This window comes from Ictalurus furcatus, chromosome 2, assembly GCF_023375685.1.
Source record: "Ictalurus furcatus strain D&B chromosome 2, Billie_1.0, whole genome shotgun sequence".
NCBI classification, from domain to species: Eukaryota; Metazoa; Chordata; class Actinopteri; order Siluriformes; family Ictaluridae; genus Ictalurus; species Ictalurus furcatus.
In genome coordinates, this window is record NC_071256.1 from 5,187,218 (window position 1) to 5,207,859 (window position 20,642).

Below are 20,642 nucleotides of genomic sequence, written 5' to 3' on the forward strand. Positions count from 1 at the left end.
CCTTGATCGCTCCTGATTGCATAATCATTTAACACAGTCTTAATTGACTACCGCTCTGTAGATTTATGTCCGATTTTAGAGTAATTGATGTATATCGCACTCTTCATCCCACTATGAGGCAGTACACCTTCTATTCCTACACACATGAAAGTTACTCTAGACTGGATTATATTCTCATATCTTCTGCTTCATATTCAGAAATACACAGTGTTGTAATTATGTCCTCTATATCTGACCACAGTGTAGTCTCAGCTAAAATCTCTTTTGTGTCTGTACCAATCAAGGCTGCATTTTAACAATACACTGTGGTCTATAGAGGTGAATACCGGTTCAGGGGATAATCCTCGTTTTCTCTGGGATGCTGTGAAGCGTTGCAGATGGGATTCTTGTACCTCATTTGCATCTCACCTAAATAAAACTAGATTAAATGCAATATGTACTCTTGAGACAAAATTAAAGAGGCTAGAGTGTCTTCAACAGAGTTCATATTCTGAGAATGTCCAGTAAAGAAATAATAGTGACACACGTAGAACTCAGTCAGAGGCCGACTTACCATTAGGCAAACGTTAGCCAAAACACTGCATAAACTTGTAGTTAAGAAAGTTTTATTTTTACTTTTCTCTAATTAATTATGTTTTTCTAAAAATCCATACGCTAAAATGCCATCAGAATGCTTAATTTATGAGTGTATCAACGCTCGTGCATACACCGGCGACGTCACGTGTAGTGTACAGACAGAGTAAAAATGAAGTGAAGCAGCGGTGCTGAAAAAAGGAGAGAGTGGGAGGAAAGCAAAAAGTTTTTATCAAAGCCTGTAAAGTGTTTTAAATTAACAGATTGTGCCTTTTGTGTGAAGACAAGACTCTAGCATTACAGCCAAAGAACAGCAAGGCTGGGACAGGCAGCAGGGTTCATTCTCTCTCTCTCTCTCTCTCTCTCTCTATCTCTCTCTCTCTCTCTCTCTCTCTCTCTATCTCTCTGTCTCTCTCTCTCTCTCACTCTCTCTCACTCTCTCTCTCACTCTCTCTCACTCTCTCTCTCTCTATCTCTCTGTCTCTGCCTCCCTCTCTCTCTCTCTCTCCCTCCCCATATGAAGCTGAACTCTGCAGACATGATCATATGTGAGTTTAATGTCACATGATGATAGTGTGCCTTTCAGATGTGGATACATGTTCAGTGCTACTTCAAATAAATATGTTTAAATATTACCACAGTTTAGAAAAAATAAGAATATTTGAATAAGCTGCTGTCCTACTGTAGCATACAGTAACTTACTGTTTGCTCTTGGTTAATGGTCATAGTGAAATAGACTTATTTATTAATATAGGCCTAATATCAAGATTAATTTCATAATGTTAATATTAGAAAATAAAATGCATTATTATTATTATTATTATTATTATTATTATTATTATTATCATTATTATGTTATATTATAGTAGTGATAGTAGTAGTAGTAGTGGTATATTTTGGGGGGGTTAAATGATTAGATGTGGATTCATGTTAGTGCTAAAATAAAAAGTTTCAGTCCTGATTGAGGAGTTGTACAGCTGAGTGGGGCAGCTCTCCTACACTGCACCCAGATGATGCCCCCTGACTAGCTAACATGCTGGCTTGATTGTTTTATTTTCTTTGTCACACTGTTCTTCTGTTTCTGTTTGCCTATTTTACAAATATGACTTGATATCTGTTCAGTGCTACTTCATATAAATATGCTTAAATAGCATTTATGTTTCTGTATTGTGTTATATTTTTATGCTAGTAACTGGTGTTAAAAATTGGTCTAACCATCAACGAACCGGGGTGTTATGATGTGGCATGTTGTGGGCCGGGTGTGGTGGTCCGCTAAGGGCCAGAAACTCTAGGGCCACTTTTTGGTCCCAGTTCACCCCTGATTATTGCTATTAATGCTGAATAACAACATGTGCTGAAAATGTAAATGTCGATGTTAAAACACTGAAATGAGGGCCCCATTTCTACATTTTGCTTAGGGTCCCTAAATCACTAAATCTGCCCTTGAACTCAATTCTTTGTTACACCATAGAGCTGAGATTTTGATGCAAAAAATGAGGAGAATCTATTACTTCAATGGGGCTAAGCCAAGTCATCTCCTAGCTCTTAGGCTGAAGAACAGTGAAAAATATTCAAATATTATGGCAATTCAAACTCCCAATGGCTTGATAAGTGAACCCAAAGGAATTAATACAGGATTTAAATCTTCTTATTAGAAATTATGTAAATCTGATTTGGCTTTTTGTGAGATGGCATGTAATGACTTTCTTCAGGCTCTCACTCTTCCATATCTATCTGATGATGATAGATAGAATGTGCACTTCTGAATGTTCCAATTTCATTAGAAGAATTAAAGGAAGCTCTTATAGCCATGAAGAAGGGGAAGTCATTGGGATGGGATCGAATCCCTCCAGAATTATATCTTACTTTTTGGGAAGAGTTGTGGTTGTTAAAATCACTCTATTCGAGATAGTTCTTTCAATTATAGTGCTAGTATGGTCATTATTACTCTGCTACCTAAGCCTGACAAGGAATTGACTCAATGTTGGAATCACAGACCACTGTCTCTTTTAAATAGTGACATCAATTCTATGCTAAAGTTCTAGCTTTCCGTTTAGATATCTTTATGACCAAGTTGGTGCACAGTAGTGTTGGGTCGAGTCCACTTTTGTCAAGTTCGAGTTGAGACCAAGTCCTTAAGCAATCGAGTCCAAGTCCAAAAGTAGCCGAGTTAGACTTAAGTCCGAGTCCTTAATGGCCGGGTCTGAGTCGAGTCTGGCCGAGTCCAGAAAGTAATTAAATTGAAAAAATATTTGAAATTGCAATTCTCAACACTCCACACTGAACTGTTAAATTAATATTTGAATCTTCACAAACCAATGGCAACATAAATGTAACAAAAAATAGAGCTCTCCCAAGACCTTCACAACCTTATTGTTGCAAAACATATTGATGGAAACAGATGGAAACAGATGGAAGAGAACAGAAGAGTAGCCCAAGAGCCAAGAACCACTCGGAAAGAGCTCCAGAAACACTTGGAGGCAGCAGGTACCATCGTCACAGAGAAAACAATAGGCCATGCCACAAGACACCACAAGACACCATTACTAAAGAAAAGGCATGTTGAAGCTTGGTTAAAGTTTGCTACAACTCATTTGGACAAGCCTATGAAATACTGGGAGAGTGTAGTCTGGTCAGACGAGAGCAAAAATGTACTTTTTGGCTGTCATACTACACACCATGTTTGGAGAAGAAATGGCACTGCACATCACCCTAAAAACACTACACCAACAGTGAAGTTTGGAGGTGGAAGCATCATGGTGTGGGGCTGTTTTTCATTGCATGGTACTGGCAGACTTAATATAAATGAAGGAACGATGAATGGAGCCCTTTACCGGGAGATTCTTGAGCAGAATGATGAAGATGAGACGTGGGTGGAGCTTCCAGCGGGACAACGATCCAAAGCATACAGCAAAGGAAACTCTCAATTGGTTTCAGTGAAAACAAAACAAGGTGTTAGAATGGCCCAGTCAATCACCTGACTCGAATCCAGTTGAACAAGATTTAAAGACAATATGTTTAGAAGAATGGGACAAAAATCACACCTGAATACTGCGACCCATTAATTTCTGCATACAGGAAGCGTCTTGAAGCGTCCACTAAGTATTAAATCCATTTCAGTTAGCGTTTTCAATACTTTTTTCCTGCATCATTCCACTTTATTACACATAACTTTATTTATGTTCTTGGATTTATGTTTGGATTTCTTTATATTTCTGAATTTCTTGAGTTAATAATGATGTCTGGTGAAAATTTCATGTGAATCGCCTCATTGGAAATATATTTACTGAAAACGTCCAAGACTTATTTCCCCCCACTGTGTGTGTGTGGGGAGATTACATGGACCGTGGGTAGGTGGGGTGGAACTTAAAAAGGGTATCTTTGTACATTAACAATGTTTCCAATAGAAAAAAACGAAACTTCAACAAGCTCCAGGAAAACAGACACAACACCTCCATCAGAACCGCCTCAGAGTAAAACAACAAACTCTCCACCTGCATCATCCTCAACAACACTGGAACAAGGTAAACAGCAAACACAGCAGCAAGGCTCTAGTTGCCAAAATTTTTAATCAGCAATGAAACAACACATCTTTTATTACATTTATTTACTGAATTATATCTCTGACAATGTCTGGATCTATAATAACTCATATTGTCACGACTTCCCCTCGAGCTAGCGCTGTAGCACGCAGCGTGTTCGGAAACCCGAAGCGCGAGCTCGAAGCGCGAGCCGATGCATGAGCTCTTAGCGAACGCACGCTTTTGGGGCTTCAGTGACATTGACTTTGTTTACTTTCTACATGTGCTTTTGTTATGGTTTTTGTCCTGTCTCCACCCCTGTATTGTCATTGGTTGTTTCCCATAGGTGTGACGACATTGTTTTCAGCTGTCTTGTGTTTCACCCCGATTACGTTTGGCATTTAACCCCCTTGTGTCTCTTTGTACCTTGAGTAGTATTTAGTGTTATCTCCTTACCAAGCGGTCGTTTCTTGTTTCTCGTTTTTTATTCATGTTTATTGACCTTGTTTCTTGTTTCACGTTTCTGATTCTAGCCCTGCCCAGTTTATGCCTGTTTGTAGATCGCCTGACCCATTGCCCGTTATTTCGACCACACTACTGTCTCATGATTTGGATTTGTCTGCCTGACCTTCCCAAATAATAATCTTTAACTGCACTTGCATCTGTCCTCACCTTCATAACATTTAAGACGTGACACATATAAAGTGCTGGATGGATGAAAATGTCCTCCAGCGAAATGAGAAAAAGACTGAAGCAATCCTGTTTGGTCCTTCACATTTGATAGAAAGTCTTAGCTGAAATCTGGGCCCCCTACAAGACCACATTCTTACCCAGGTCAAAAATTTGGGGGTGATCTTCGATTCGGAAGTAAAGTTTGACAAACAAATTCTGTTGTCAGAGCTAGTTTTCCAGCTTAGGGGACTTTAGCAAGTTAAAATATTTTTTCAAATTTAAAGATCGTGAGACTGTTATTCACACTTTTATTTCATTAAGGCTTGATTACTGCAATGCCCTGTATGCTGGAATTAGCCTGTCTTCAATCTCGCGCTTGCAACTTGTACAGAACGCTGCAGCTCGCTTTTTGACTGGGACCAAAAAGAGAGAGTACGTAAGACCCATCTTAGCCTCACTCCACTAGTTACCGGTGAAATACAGAATTGATTTCAAGATCCTATTGTTTGTTTTTAAAGTCTTGCATGGTCTCGCCCCGTATATATTTCAGATCTCCTCAGCTTTCGCTCTTCCACACGTTCGCTCAGATCCTCCTCTCAGTTGTTACTGACCATTCCAAACTCACGATTACAAACCAAAGGCGATAGAGCCTTTTCTGTAATGGCACCGAGGCTTTGGAATAGCTTGCCCCTCTCTACCAGATCTTCCCCTACAATAAATTTATTTTAATCACCCTTTATATTAAACTTATTTCTTCACGCAGGCTTATCTATAATCTGCCCTGTCTAGCTGCTTATTCTCTGGTCTTAGTTATATCTGGTTTGTTTTCTTATAGTAATTATTTATTTATATATTTATGTTAATGATGTTTTATGCTCTATTTTAATGTATTCCTTATTATGCATGATGTGCAGCACGTAGTTCAACATTTGTGTTGTTTTAAATGTGCTATATAAATTAATTTGAGTTTGAGTCATATAAAGTGTAATAGAAAAGTTCTTTTCCTGTAACTTGTAACTGTCACTTCTTCATTCTGGTCTTAGCTGTAAATAGATGTGTGAATTTCACACCTTTTTCTGCTGTCTCTCTGTCAGTGACCATCTTCACTTCCTGCATTACGCCTTATTTAAACTGATCAACTTAAAGAAATTCTGTAGAATTCCTCTCTCCAAGTAGTCTTTATTTTCAGATGTAGTTGTAACATGGTGTCTAACTACAGCTGTTTAACTGCAAGTAGCTCTCTGAGATTAAAAAAAAAAAATGCACACATGATCACGACAGTGTAACACACGTAGTAGTTAGGGACTGGGCTGAGAAACAAGAGATTAGGGGTTTGAGTCCAGCTGATGATGTTCCACTACTGACCCTGTGTGTTTAAGTAAAACTCTTAATGACAAACTGGACAATTCCTTCAACCTCATGACTTGTTTTTTGCTCTTACCATCAGCTGTGAGCTTTATATTAACAGACGTGAACCTTTCCTAATAAACCAACACTAAAATATGGTGCAGTCCTGAATAAATTAAATATAAACAAACAAATAAACAAACAAACAATTATCTGCTTGTTGCATGTACCAATTCTCAAATTATCCCAAAACGTATTTTCCGTATGAACTAAAATCATTCATTCTTATTAATACAGTACATGTTTTCATTAATGACTGTGAGCATGCTTTACTCCAGTGTCATGTGCCATATTACTAACAGTGATAAAAACAGTCATTAGTTTTAATAAGTTTTGTCTTTTCAGTAGGAAGAAGAGAAACTTCAACACACTCGAGGAAAACAGACACAACACCTCCATCAGAACCGCCTCAGAGTAAAACAACAAACTCTCCACCTGCATCATCCTCAACAACACTGGAACAAGATAAACAGCAAACACACAGCAGCCTCCCTCTAGGTGCCAAAACTTTTCATCAGCAATGAAAAAACACATCTATATTATTACATTCATTAATATTTTGGTGTGTTTTATTACACAGTTTTCGGCATTCTGGCGGGTTTATTGTTGGTGATACCCGGAGTAGTGGCTTTTATTTGTTGGAAACGCAAAGGTACAACGCATGCGTGCACACACACACACACACACACACACACACACACTCACACACAAACACAAAACAGATTCTGAGATTGATGAACTGAAAACCTGTAGAAGCAGCAGCACTTCTGTAAGTGTCTCTGGATAAGGAAAATGAAATTGTGTCGTTTCCACTAGAGGTGTGATTTCTGAGGTCTTTTCTCTTTAGGAGGAAGATGTGGAGAGAACGTGATCACTGAAGGACGTCCGGACTGTAAGAGAAAGCTGAAGGATCAGGTTAGTGTACATGCAGGCCTGAGCTCAGCTGCATTTTTATTATTATCTTTAAGTCTTTGAGTCAGAAGATAAATGACTGAAAGTGAACTATAAAATTTCATCAAATTCTCCTCGTCCATCAGAGTCCTACTGTATTCTTAATTTAATCTCCACTTCATTCTGCATGACTTCTACAATAACAGTTATAGCAGATTTGTTTCTACCTTTAGAGATTTAATTGTATTTGTGATACTATGCAAGTAACACACATGAAACACACATGCTTTCACTGAACAGTGAGTTATAGGAAAATATCTTTTGCTGCTTCTATCAGAACCACATGGGCAGTGTTTAGCTCAATGGTTGAGTCATTGGACCTCTCCTTGGAAGGTTGTGAGTTTAAATCCCAGTTCTGCTGCTGCTGCTGTACCTATGAGCAAGGCCCTTAACCCTCAACTGCTCAGATGTATAAAAGCACTAGAAATTGGTGTGTGTGTGTGTGTGTGTGTGCGTGTGTGTTATATGTATAATTTTCATGTTCTGTCTTTCCACAGACTGAACCTGGTGTTACTTACTCTACTGTAACCCACGTGAACACAGCCGGAGCAGCACGGGTCCAGATCAACACTGGAGACAAAACTGAATATGCCAGCATTCTAACAAACTAATCCACAGTAAATATCTAGAATAATACTGAATATATGCAGTATATTAAATACACGCCATGGTAAGCATGATAAGCATGTTACTGTGACTTTTTTTATTTGACCATTAATAGCAGATTTAATCATATTTGTGTGCTGATGGATAATCCTGCAAATTCTATTTTTAATGTTTGTGTCATTTATTATCATTTATTTTGTATCATTTGTTTTTTATTTGCATTTATTTACATTTACGGCATTTGGCAGACACACTTATCCAGAGCGACTTACATTTATCTCATTTATACAACTGAGCAATTGAGGGTTAAGGGCCTCGCCCAAGAGCCCAACAATGGTAGCTTGGCAGTGCTGGGGCTTGAACTCCTGACCTTCTGATCAGCAACCCAGAGACTTTAACCACCGAGACACCACTTATATGTTCTAGAATGCTTTTGTCATCACCCTGTTTTGCGTAAGATGACTGCTGTAGAAGTTCTTGTTTGTGACTGTCGTGGGAAAGTCTGTCTGGACTGAATGTGTGTTTCTAAACTAGTTGTGGTGAAATTGTTGTGAAAACCTTATTGCATGTTAAATGGTGTATGATAGTGTGCTTGTTGAGTGTGGAGTATCACACAGTATTCTCTGTGCATGGCACAACTTTCATTAACTTTGAGAAAGAGGAAGTAGCCATTTTCCCATCAGTCCCCACTGCCCTGGCCACAGTCTTGCAGTCCCTCTGACATGCTGAGTGTCTCACAGTGGCTCTGAAGTACCATGAGAACGCTAGTTATGAACGCAACTGTGGTTTTATAAACTGCTAATACTTGTCAGAGGCATGTGTATGACCTTGCAGCAAAGTCATAAAGTGACGTGATTGTAATCTAGCATCCTGCAGAATCTCATAAAGAGAGACCTTAAAGGACTGTAGCACATGTGAGGAGGGGAATTGCTGTTACACCTGCTGTCAGTCCTTAATAATGTCTGCCACTTGTCAGAGTGGCAGTGAACCAGCCTCAGGCTGATGAATTGTGCAGCTTGTTCCACTGTGAGACCAAGTGCTGGAAATAGGCATTGTGTATGAACCGCAGACATGAACCGCTGACATGAACCAATCCTGTGGTTGCACGGCATAGATTACATCCGACACCCTTAGCAGTCAGTGTTTTAGCACAGAGCAAATCTCACTTTGCCTGGAACATAGCATCCTCTTTTCCATAAAGAGAAGAAGAGAAGGAAACATATGGATTATTGCTTATATACAGCATGGTGCAGCTATAGGGTTAATTAATTTATTTATTAATTCCTCTTCAGTAACTGTTTTATCCTAGTCAGTGTTGTCATGGATTCGGACTCTATCCCAGCAACACTGGACACAAGGTGGGAGAGTTCAGATGGGACGCCAGTCCATCTCAGAGCACCATTCACACACTTTCACACCTGGGGGCAATCTAACATAGTAAACCTGCATGTTTTTGGACAGTGGGAGGAAACCGCACACACAAACACAAGGAGGATATGCAAACCTTTGCACAGACATTAACATGGTTTCATTTAAGGATCTGTAAGGATCTTGTTGACTGCACAATCATGTCTACACTCTTTTTTATTTTCTGTTTATGTCATATTCTAAGTCTTCCAGGCATCTCACCAGGTCTAAACATTTAAGGTCTAAATGTTTTTATGTTTTCTTGACATTAAGTTTCTCGCTCTTCTTGGGTTTGCTTGTGCACACACTTCTTAAATAATATAATATTCTCATCATTTGAAAATATATTAAAGCTTTTACTTGAAATATTTGTAAAATTCCTGTAGCTTGTTTGTAGCTTAAACATTTTCATACTATTTGCAGTGATGAAAATAAATAAAAAATGACAGTGGAGCATGATATTTGAAAGTTTTATTGTAACACAATCACATCCCCAATATTTTCACATAAATAAATACATTTGAAGCACAGAATTTTATGAGAATCATAACGGATTAAAATTATTAAACCAACAGCCTCGAATTTCTGGCTGCAATAATTACTGCACACCACCAGATGTCGCCGCGCTCTGAGTTTTCAATGCTCCAAAGCTTCAGCTCAATCGGAAAGAAGCCTCAACAAGCTTTTTTAGCATTGTTATAAAAACATGGGAAAATTTAGATTGAAATGTAACTTCTTTAAAGATTTCTAACTAATATGCAATTATTTAAAACTCATTTGTTAGAAGAGGAGGACTTTATGAAAGACATTTTCTGCTTGCTGTAAATAAAGGATCAAAATTGCTCTTATAACAATCTAGGCTGGATAACATTAATATGAGAAAAGCTGGGAGAGAAAACTATGTTTTGATTCAATCAAACTTTTTATCCCTCAGATAAATAAACAATTTAGAGATAAATGTGGAGCAGATTTTACCATTAAAGAATTTAACCAAGCAGTTAACTGCCTTTGATAAATTGATAAATCTCTTGGGCTTGAAATACAATCCGCCAACTTTTACAGATATTTCTGGAGCTCCTTATGAGAACTTTATTGTTCACACTTTTTAAGCCAGGAAAAAATTCACCCTATAACTCTGTTAAACACAGACTATAAAATGTAGACTCATATCTATGCTTCTCATCTAAAGAAAAAGGTCTGACACAGGTAATCAGTGAGACACAATCTGGCATTATGAGACAAAGATCAATACATAATAATATCCGTTTAGTACAAGATCTTCCTGATGATAATGGTGAGGTTGTAGACGATGGGTTTGTTCTGTTTTTTGACTTTCATGAAGCTCCTGATACAACAGAGCATCAGTTTATGGTTACAGCACGTATGCTAGATTATTGAAACTATATTATAATACAAATGGTTGCATTTCTTTATTACAAGGATCCTCACATCTTTTGAAATCAGTAGAGGTATTAAACAATGCTGCCCAGTATAGTTAAAGCCATTCCACAAGTACTTTTAATAATGGTGAAAATTGTTCAATTCTACAACTGCCTTAACATTACACTTGTCATATATGGATGTGAAATTCTGGAAACATCGTCTCAAACAGGTCATTAAAGTAGTATGTTTGGTGAAGTTTTGCATCCTGTATCAAGTAAAAGAAACTTAATTTTGGATTTATTTCATGAAATTGAATGTAGGAAGTGTCAGACAGACTACACTGGCTTTCCTGTTCCCGCAAATGTTTTAAAAAATCATTTTAAAGTCTTAAATAATGTGCATCTTACAAATGATTAGTTAAGAAAGATGTTTAATTTCGACAGTAACAGCTGCATCTTTTGTGACGAGCATATAGAAACATCTGACCATCTATTCTCTGAGTGTAGTTTGTTAAAACTTTTCGGGAGGACATACCGTATCTAAACGCCTAGACGCAAAACACATCAAATAAATAAGACAAAATCATATTGTATTTGGTATGTTAAATGAAGACAAAAAAGCTGAACTACTTGTTAAGCATTTATTGCTTTTGGGAAAGTTTTGGTACACAAGTCGAAATATATGAAGTCCTGGTTTACATCTTTCAAAAAAAAATTATTTATTTACTTAGAATCACTCAAAATAATGAAAAAGAAAAAACTGCAACAGAAAAAGTTAAATCCTTGTTTCATGAATTATTATTATTATTATTATTATTATTATTATTATTTAGAAGACCCCTATGGTTAAAGGAAGGAAAAATGTCTTCTTCCTCTTCTTTCTTGGTGCTATGGTGCCTGGTTCGTGGACTTTACACTCTTTGTTGTGAGGATGTTTTACAATGTTGTTTGAAAATGTTTATCTTCATTAATTAAGATAATAAATAAATAAATATAATAAAATAAATTTAAATTGTGAATTCCTGTTTGTGTAGAGTAGCGGAGGGATGACGTCATTTTGTAAAGCCAAAACCCGGAAACGAGTTAGCATTTTAGTACTTCCGGTTCCATCGTCGCGAAGTCAATGGTTTTTAAAATGGGATTTTTGTTAAAAGCCTGAAATAAGGTCTGTGGTGAACACAAGCTCAACATATTTTCACGTTTTATTCTACCACATAAAATACACCAGTAATATCCTACTCGTGATTTTTTTAAGCTTTTACGTGTATTTGGAAAAGGCGGTTGCTAAATGGGACTACAGACGTTGTCGGGGACATTAAATGTCATCACGCCGAACAGGAAAAACTTTGCAGATAAACTGGTTCAGGTTTGTTGTGCACAATTCCAAAAAAATAAACATGTGGATGAAGATTCATCCCCAGAGTAAATCTGCATTATGGAAAATGTTTTTAAATCAAGTTTGGAAAAGTTGTCGGAAGCTTGGTGATGGTGACGTTGAAGTCGCGCGACCGTGGTGTAGTTCGTTTATAGCATACAGTTAGCATTGTATTTCTGGAGATTGTATTTAGGCTTCAAACTTCATAAAAGTTGTGTTCATTTGTGAAAATTATCTTGATGGACAAAACGTGTTAGTATTGTTCACTTTTGTTGATCACAGAGCTTATTTTTTGCGATAATCCAAAAGCCTATGGGAAAATCCTATTAGGTTTTTGTCGCGGGAACCAGTGTGATGCTAACTTCCGCATTCCGGTAAAAACAACATCATCCCTGCACCACTCTGTGAACTCAACCGATAACAACCTGCTCGCAAAATAAATAAATAAAAAAATGCATCCAATCACAATCCTGTGTGTTTCACCATCAGAGCAAAACTAGCCAATCTAAATCCGCCATGCTTCACACGTGACATCAGAGTTACCCAATCACAATCTTGAATACGAGAGCGGTTATTTACATCTCTACCCATATTCCGATGAATCCCGCCTCCAGCGCTGTGATTGGTTAACACCGACCCATTTCTGCGCTCCGATTGGATGTTCGGGTTACACCCTAATCCTGAATACGAGTGGAATAAAAATAACAACACGTCTGAATTTGAAGCAGCGAGATACTCGGTCCAGTCTGTCAAACTCCGGCAAGTGACATTTTCTCTCAGTTTAATATCCCAGTGACACAACAAGAGCTTAAAGTTTAAAGGTTTGGTGAAATTATGAGCTCTGTTTGAAGAATTAATGTTAGTTAGACATAATGGCAAAAAAAAAAAAAAAAAAATCAAGGCACCAAGTTAGCAACACAGTTAAAATGAGTTAGTAAGGAGTAAGAGGTTAGTAAGGAAGCAAACTAGTGACCTTAGTATTAGTCTAATCTATCTTTCATTCATTCTTAACCCAGATCAAACCTTATAATGATAGAAAGCTGATAAACATGTAGTCTATTCAGGTTTATTCATTCATCCAGAGGACGTTATGCCAATACAGAAAAAAAACAGCAATCAATGTTATTCACTTCACCTGTCACTGGTTTTAATGTTATGGCTGATCGGTGTATATATATATATATATTGCATAATATATCTACAAGTATACTATAGTATGGTATGATTGTACTATACTTTATACTTCTACAGCTAGTAAGGAAACATCTGAGATTCAGTCATGTCCCGGTCGAATTCACATCATTGTATATCCTCACAGGCAGCAGCAATGCCCAGAAAAAAGACCAGAACAAAGAAGCATAAGAAAGAACGAAAGAAACGCAGATCGTCATCGTCCTCCAGCGAGGATCAGGTAAGGATGGGGAGATTCTTAAAGCATTAATGTTTGAAATTGTTCATTCCTGCCTGTTCTTCATTATTATGTTGTTTTAGGGGACAGAGGACAGAGAGAGACGCAGAAGCAGTCGCAGGGACAAAAACAAGCATGTGAGCAGGTGAGGTTAGGTATTTATCTTCATCTCAGCCTCAGAATCTCGTAGCTGATGATGGTGTACTATGCTGAAGTTTTGTATATAGTATACCGGACACTTTAATAAGAACACCTGTACACCTACTCATGCATACAATTATCCAGTCAGCCAGGATTAAGTTTGGGATTCCATGATTAAAAACAAAAACTCGCTCTTAAAGAAAAAAACAGTTATGTATATCACATTTGTCAGTAATGAAGTTCATTAAGACTTCGGACTTTCTTTTTCAGACTTGTTACGACGCTTCTACTGAGTGCACAGAAACCAGTGATAATGATTATGAGGTAAGTTTAATGGAATTGTCCATCCCTTATAATGAAGACTGTGTGTGTTTTTGGGCGTCACGTTGTTCTGTTACGACCGTAGATGCAGATAGTTGAGGAGCTGCATCTGGCTCGCTCCAACAGACAACTGCACGTGAAGGTGGAGAAGAGTTACGGAGAGCTGACCAGCATGGACGTAGACCCGGCAGACGAGAGCGCCACCATTGCACTCAGTAATGTCACCACTGGGTAAAAGGGCGTGCATGAAAACGTACAATAGGGTCGAGTTTGAAAATGAAATGCAGTGCGTCGCAAATACAGTTGTGCCCAAAAGTTTACACACCCCTTGTTGAATCTGCAAAATCTTAATACTTTTAACAAAATAAGATGGATCATAAAAATCCCATGTTATTTTTTTATTTAGTACAGTCTTTAATAAGCGTTTTCACATAACAGATGTTTACATATAGATAATAGCTGAATTTATAAAAATTACCCCGTTCAAAAGTTTACACACGCTTGATTATTAATACTGTGTGTTGTTACCTGGATGATCAACGACTGTGTTTATGTTTTGTGATAGTTGTTCACGAGTCCCTTGTTTGTCCTGAGCAGTTAAACTGCCCACTGTTCTTCAGAAAAACCCTCCAGGTCCTGCACATTCTTTAGTTTTCCAGCATCTTCTGCATGTTTGAGCCCTTTACAACAGCGACTATATGATTTAATATCCATCTTTACACACTGAGGACGACTGAGGGACTCGTACACGACTATTACAGAAGGTGCAAAAGTTCACTGATTCTCAAGAAGGCAACACGATACATTAAGAACCAGGGGGTGTAAACTATTGAACAGGATGATCGGTGTAAATTGTTATTTTTTTGTCTTCTGAGAAACATGTAAATATCTTATTTAGCTTCTGAAGGGCAGTACTAAATGAAAAAATAAAATCTTTAAACAAAATAATAATAATTTACACAGATCATCCTGTTCAAAAGTTTACACCCCCCTGGCTCTTAATGTATCGTTTTGCCTTCTTTAGAATCAGTGAATGCTTGCACCTGATATAATAAGGAGTACGTGAGTAAAAATGTGTGTGTATGAGTATGTTTGAGCATACCAAACTCTACTGGACTCTGTTGTACTCACATGCACAAACTATTAGACCAAATCAAGATGTGTCCATGTAGGCTAGCGCTTTGCTGTTTCATACGTGTGTGTGTGTGTGTGTGTGTGTGACATCTCAAGGTCAGAAACAGCAGCAGGACCCCCTTATTGTGCTCGACACCAATGTTCTCCTCAGCCACCTGGACTTTGTGAAGAGGATTAGATCCCATGGACTTGGAGGTAGGAAGACAGTGGTCACATGCTCAAGTATGAGAGCGACTGATATTGATTTTTTTTTAATAACCGATCCCGATTATATGCATGTTTACATGCCCGATAACCTATATCCAGAACCGATATTTATTTACTGTTTTACTTCTTTTTTTGACACAAAGATAACACCACCACTGAACTGAATAAACCGTTTTATTTATAACAATTTTGTCAATTTCACTTCCTCCTTGCATACAAAATAAAACAACTCTTATTTATACACGAATAAATAAAATGGTCGATAAGTGTGCAAAAAATAAAGTGCACTGTTACTAAAGTGTCCTTTTTTTTCCTTTTTTTAAATAAAAGCTTCGATGAGTTGAACAGATTACGTGATTCTGTGAGTTCGTCTCTGTTTCCTAAACTACATAGCAAGCGTTTATGTAACACATCTCGTTTGTGCATTAATGGCTGTTATGTTAAATAAAGTTCATCAGTTAATTAAAGCAAGTATACTTTACCTGTGCATGTCGTTGTTGAATCGTCTCCCCTCAGATTTAGTGCTGCAATCACGGTCCTGCTCGCAATCTCAAAACGGCCACAAGATGGCGCCATTTATTAATTCTAAATATTATTCTAAAAAGATCTGAAATTGGGATTACAGATTGTACGATTACAGATTAGATCTTGTTTTTCTCAGGCATCCTAGTCCGCACACTTGTTGGACGAGTAACCAATAAAACTCACCATTATGAGGAGAATTCACTTTGCTTTTAAGCACGTGTATCAGAACTCTTTCAGTAGATGGAATATGAATTGGAATGAAATGAAGCTCTTGCCCTGTATCTGTGTGATTTGATGCACTCTGCTGATGCCACGTGATTGGCTGATTGCATCACTGCATGAATGAGCATAAATGTTCCTAATAAAGTGGTCAGTGAGTATGTCTGTGTTAGTACGTGCGTGGGTGGATGGGTGGTGTCAACATCCTCTATAAAGAAGAGTGAAAGATGATATACTTGGAGTTACTTCTCATATCTGCAAATGTAATATTTGACAAATACAAAAAAAAATCTAGTTATATATTTATTAATTAGAATACTTGGTTCAGGGTGGGTTTTTTTATTTGGTGAGCCTTTCAATGCAGAAAACTGTTTTAGTGTTTAGTGTATTTTTATTTTGCATTTTGGACAGTTTTTCCATCGCTCTAGTACTACAACACTACTACTATTGATATAAAGAGAAAAAATATGTAAACTTGATCATTCAGATTTAAACAGTATTTGATTTTTGACAGCAAGGAGATCGGGTTTAACTGGTTAAGTAACTCTTTCTGTGCTGCAGCTCTGGGGTTCCCGACGCTGCTGGTTCCCTGGGTGGTTCTACAAGAGCTGGACTCGTTAAAAAGCAGGAAACTGTCAAAGGCCAGCTGTGGACTACATCTACACCTCCCTGAAGAACCAGGGAGCCGCGTCTCTGGAGCCAGTCCATGCAGCAAGTGTCTCACGCTGACTGTGAGCTGCTGATTTTGTGTGTTTTTTCATTTGTTCTTTGTATGAATGCATGCAGCAGCTCACCAGGTGATGGCGGCTGTTGGTTAACATTGTTTCAGGCAGGCTGAACGTGGAGGATAATGACGATCTAGTGCTGCAGTGCTGTCTCCACTACAAGACATTGTAACTTTAGCTGATAAAGTATAGAGACATTAATGTGAGGAGAAACTGTACACATTGAAAACACTTGGAGTAATTTATAATGCGTTCATTTGTTTATTTAGGTCAAATTTCATCTAAAGAAAAGGCTGCATGCAATGCATTTTATAGCAACGATAAGAACCTGTGCAGTAAAGCTCTGCTGAGCGGAGTCAAGGCCCTGATTAATGGGCGTTCCCTAAAGTGGTTCTCATCCTATTTATATAGGAAAACCTTTGCTGTGGAATTAGTGAGCTCTATTTCCTGCTCTCAGCCTATCTCATCTGGGGTTCCTCAAGGTTCTTGTCTTGGCCCTGTGCTGTTTTCTCTATATATGCTCCCTTTGGGATTAAACTCTCAAACACAGTGTAGCATATCATTGTTATGTAGACCATACCCAGTTGTATCTGCCTAAATATTTTTCTCGCATTGATTACTTTTTTATTAATAACTCTCTAATTTCTCGGGCTGTAAACTCTGAATATCTAGCAATTGTTATTTCAGACCACGCTCCTCTAAGTCTTGACATTCTTCTATCTTCACATCGCGCCTTTCGCCCCCCATGGAGGCTTAATTCTCTACTTTTATCCGATTCATCGTTTTGCAAGTATATTTCTACTTGGATAGATGATTTTCTTCTTACCAATCAAACTGATTCAATCTCTTACTCTTTACTTTGGGAAACTCTAAAGGCCTTCTTAAGGGGACAGATAATCTCTTATTCTGCTCATGCCAAAAAGCAGCGCAAGAATAAGAAAAAAGAGATATCTGATCATATTCGAGCTATTGACGACCAATATGCTCTCAACCCGACCCCTGAGCTGCATAAACAAAGGCTTAATTTGCAGGGGGAGTTTGATTTGCTGTCGACAGGTGAGGCGGAGAGGCTGTTGTTACATACGCATGGCAATTATTATGAATATGGAGATAAGGTCGGTCGGTTGTTGGCTCACCAACTGCGTGGCTGAGCGCTCTGTTACTCAGATTATGCAGTCCAGTGGTGCATTAACCTCGGATCCTGTAGAAATTAATTCAACTTTTAAAAGTTTTTACTCCTCTTTATACACAGCTGGGGCTCCTGACAATTCGGGTAACGTGGACCATTTCTTAGAAATATTTATTTTCCCAGAGTTGACCCTCTGTTGGCATCTGAAATTGACAGCCCCATCACCTTAGATGAGATCACTAACTCAATCAATTCATTGCAATCTAAGAAATCACCTGGCCCGGACGGGTTTCCTTCCGAGTTTTATAAGAAATTTCATGTTGCATTGGCCCCATTACTCCTGGCTGTATTCGAGGAATCCTTAGAACTAGGTACACTGCCACAAACATTGAGACAAGCATCTATAACTCTATTGCTCAAAGATGGGAAGGACCCAACATTATGTAATTCGTATAGACCTATTAGCCTCCTCAATGTTGATGTCAAGATTTTAGCCAAACTTTTGGCCTCTCGTTTAGAGGGGATTCTTCCTAGCATTATTTCAGAGGAGCAAACCGGATTTATGAAAGGACGGCATTCCTTTTCTAATATTCGTACTCTACTTAGTATTTTGTATTCAAAACAAAACAGCGACTCCTCTGAAGTGGTCATCTCTTTGGACGCAGAAAAGGCGTTTGATAGGATCGAATGGGAATATCTTTTTATGTTGCTAAAGAGGTTCGGCTTTGGGGATGGACTGATATCATGGATCTGTTTATTATATGTGGAACCGCAAGCTTCCATATATACCAACGATGCTAAATCTGACTATTTTACTTTGTCAGGGGGTACGCGCCAGGGGTGTCCTCTGTCTCCCTTACTTTTTGCCATAGCGATTGAGCCTCTCTCGATAACGCTTAGAACTCTTCCTGTTTTTCAGGGTATAATTCGCAAAGGAACTGAACATAAACTAGCCCTGTATGCTGACGACTTACTACTTTATGTTACAGATCCAATTGCATCTATTCCAGAGATAATACGCGTATTAAATGACTTTGGGAAATTTTCCGGGTATAAACTGAACCTACAAAAGAGTGAATGCTTACCCATGAACCAATCTGGCCAAAAGATAAAACAGACTGAAATACCTTTTCAATTGGAGGATTCAAAATTCAAATATCTCGGAGTTCATGTCACCCGTTCCTATTCTGCATTAATGGTGGCGAATTTTATTCGCTCGTCATTATTACTCGTCATTCAGTCTGCCTCCGTCTCACCTATTCCGTTTCTTTCAAATGAGGCATTGTGTCTCCTCCCTATTCGCTGGTTTTCCCTCCTTACCTACAAAGTCTGCATGGGAAGAGGTGTTCAAGCTGAATCCTCATAAGGGTGGCATCATCACACGGATATATGCAACGATCTGATCACAAGACGATTTTTACAATATCAAAACCATTAGTGCTTGGGAAGAGGAACTGGGCCTGGAGCTTGAGGATGATTACTGGGGCAGAGCATTAGATAATATACGTACCACCACGTCCTGTGCTAGACTTAGTTTCATACAATTTAAAGTGGTCCATAGGGCTCACCTCTCTAGGAGTAAACTGTCTAAAATATATCCCAATGTTCCTCACATGTGTGAAAAATGCAAACTTTTGCCCTGTAACCTGAGTCATGTGTTTGCCCTCTGTCCCAAACTGCAGAACTTTTAGAACTCTTTCTTCAAATCTATGTCCGACGTTCTTAAAATCAAATTGGATGTCTGTCCTTTAATTGCCATCTTTGGTGTTCCATCTCAGCGTCAGCCTCTGAACCATAAACAAGCTAGTGTTGTGGCCTTTGCATCAATACTTGCTCGGCGCAGAATATTGTTGTCTTGGACCTTTCCACAACCCCCCTCTATATCAGTCTGGCTTAAAGATTTAATCTTCTTTTCAAAACTTGAAAAAATCAAGTACAACATCAGAGGCAGGGGTGACTCATTTTTGGGAAAATGGCAACAATTTATTACCTACTTCAATGATGTACGCACCCTGGAGTTGGATTGAGGAGAGGTAGACGGTAAACACTAATCATCTTACCCTTTTTTTTTTTTTTTTTTTTTTTTTTTCCTTTGAATGTTTGTTTGTTATTGTTTTTCCCCCCCTTTCTTTTGGTTTTGGCTGTGGTTGTTTTGTTGATGTTGTTGGGTGTGGTGTTATAATGTGTAAAATGCAAATTTCCAATAAAAATTCTATGATCAAAAAAAAGAAATTATCTCCTAAACCAGGGATGGGCGATTCCGGTCCTGAGGGCCACTGCACTGTCCTGCAGAGTTTAACTCCATCCCTAATCACACACACCTGAAACATCTAACCAAAGATTTATACACAGAAAATTACAGGCAGGTGTGTTTGATTAGCATTTTTATGAGTAAACTAACTAACCAGCCTCCTAAATGAACAAATCCCTTCAAAAAGACTCGTGTCCTACACTGTTATATTATCTGTTACAAGTCTTTAAAAGTTAAGGACATTATATTTGTTATTGTGTGCAGACTGTTTATCAGACTTGAAGTCAGTAGTTTTTCTCTTACTGGAACTTTTTGACTTGGTAATTTTGTTGGTTAGTTCAGCTTACTCTCCAAGTTTTTTTTCACATTGTGGAAAACTTTTGGTTATTGTGGGAAACACTGCTGTCTCATTTTTTTTATGGAGACTTTGGGTGTGTGTGTGTTTGGGGGATTGTGAGAGTAAATAAAACATGCCAATGCTTTGAAGGATGTGAACTGGAACGGAGTAATGTAAGTCAATTGCAAATCTGTTTTTAGAGGATTTAAACCTAACATGGTGAACAAATTCATGAGTCCAACACACTTTGTCCTGCTGATTGTTGTATCCAGTCTTTTGGGTGGCGCCCTGTTCCTTTCAGGGTAGCGCCTCGGTGTCTGGGGAGTAACATGAGGGTTCTTTTCAAGGGAG

At 38.2% G+C, this 20,642-nt stretch overlaps 1 protein-coding gene and 1 long non-coding RNA gene across 2 annotated transcripts; both read left to right on the forward strand.

Moving 5' to 3' along the window:
• Positions 1-5,682: 5,682 nt before the first annotated feature.
• LOC128620149 (uncharacterized) lies at positions 5,683-7,072 on the forward strand. The gene is made up of 3 exons (XR_008388094.1): positions 5,683-6,671; positions 6,754-6,825; positions 7,021-7,072. It is a non-coding gene; the product is annotated as an uncharacterized LOC128620149 (long non-coding RNA).
• A 5,271-nt stretch (positions 7,073-12,343) lies between these two features.
• LOC128619995 (transcriptional protein SWT1-like) lies at positions 12,344-17,164 on the forward strand. The gene is made up of 8 exons (XM_053644581.1): positions 12,344-12,657; positions 13,217-13,305; positions 13,386-13,447; positions 13,714-13,767; positions 13,850-13,979; positions 14,995-15,093; positions 16,411-16,580; positions 16,679-17,164. The coding sequence occupies exons 5-8, from the start codon at positions 13,850-13,852 to the stop codon at positions 16,685-16,687; spliced, it is 408 nt and encodes a 135-aa protein (XP_053500556.1). The 5' UTR covers positions 12,344-12,657; positions 13,217-13,305; positions 13,386-13,447; positions 13,714-13,767; the 3' UTR covers positions 16,688-17,164.
• The last annotated feature ends 3,478 nt before the right edge of the window (positions 17,165-20,642 follow it).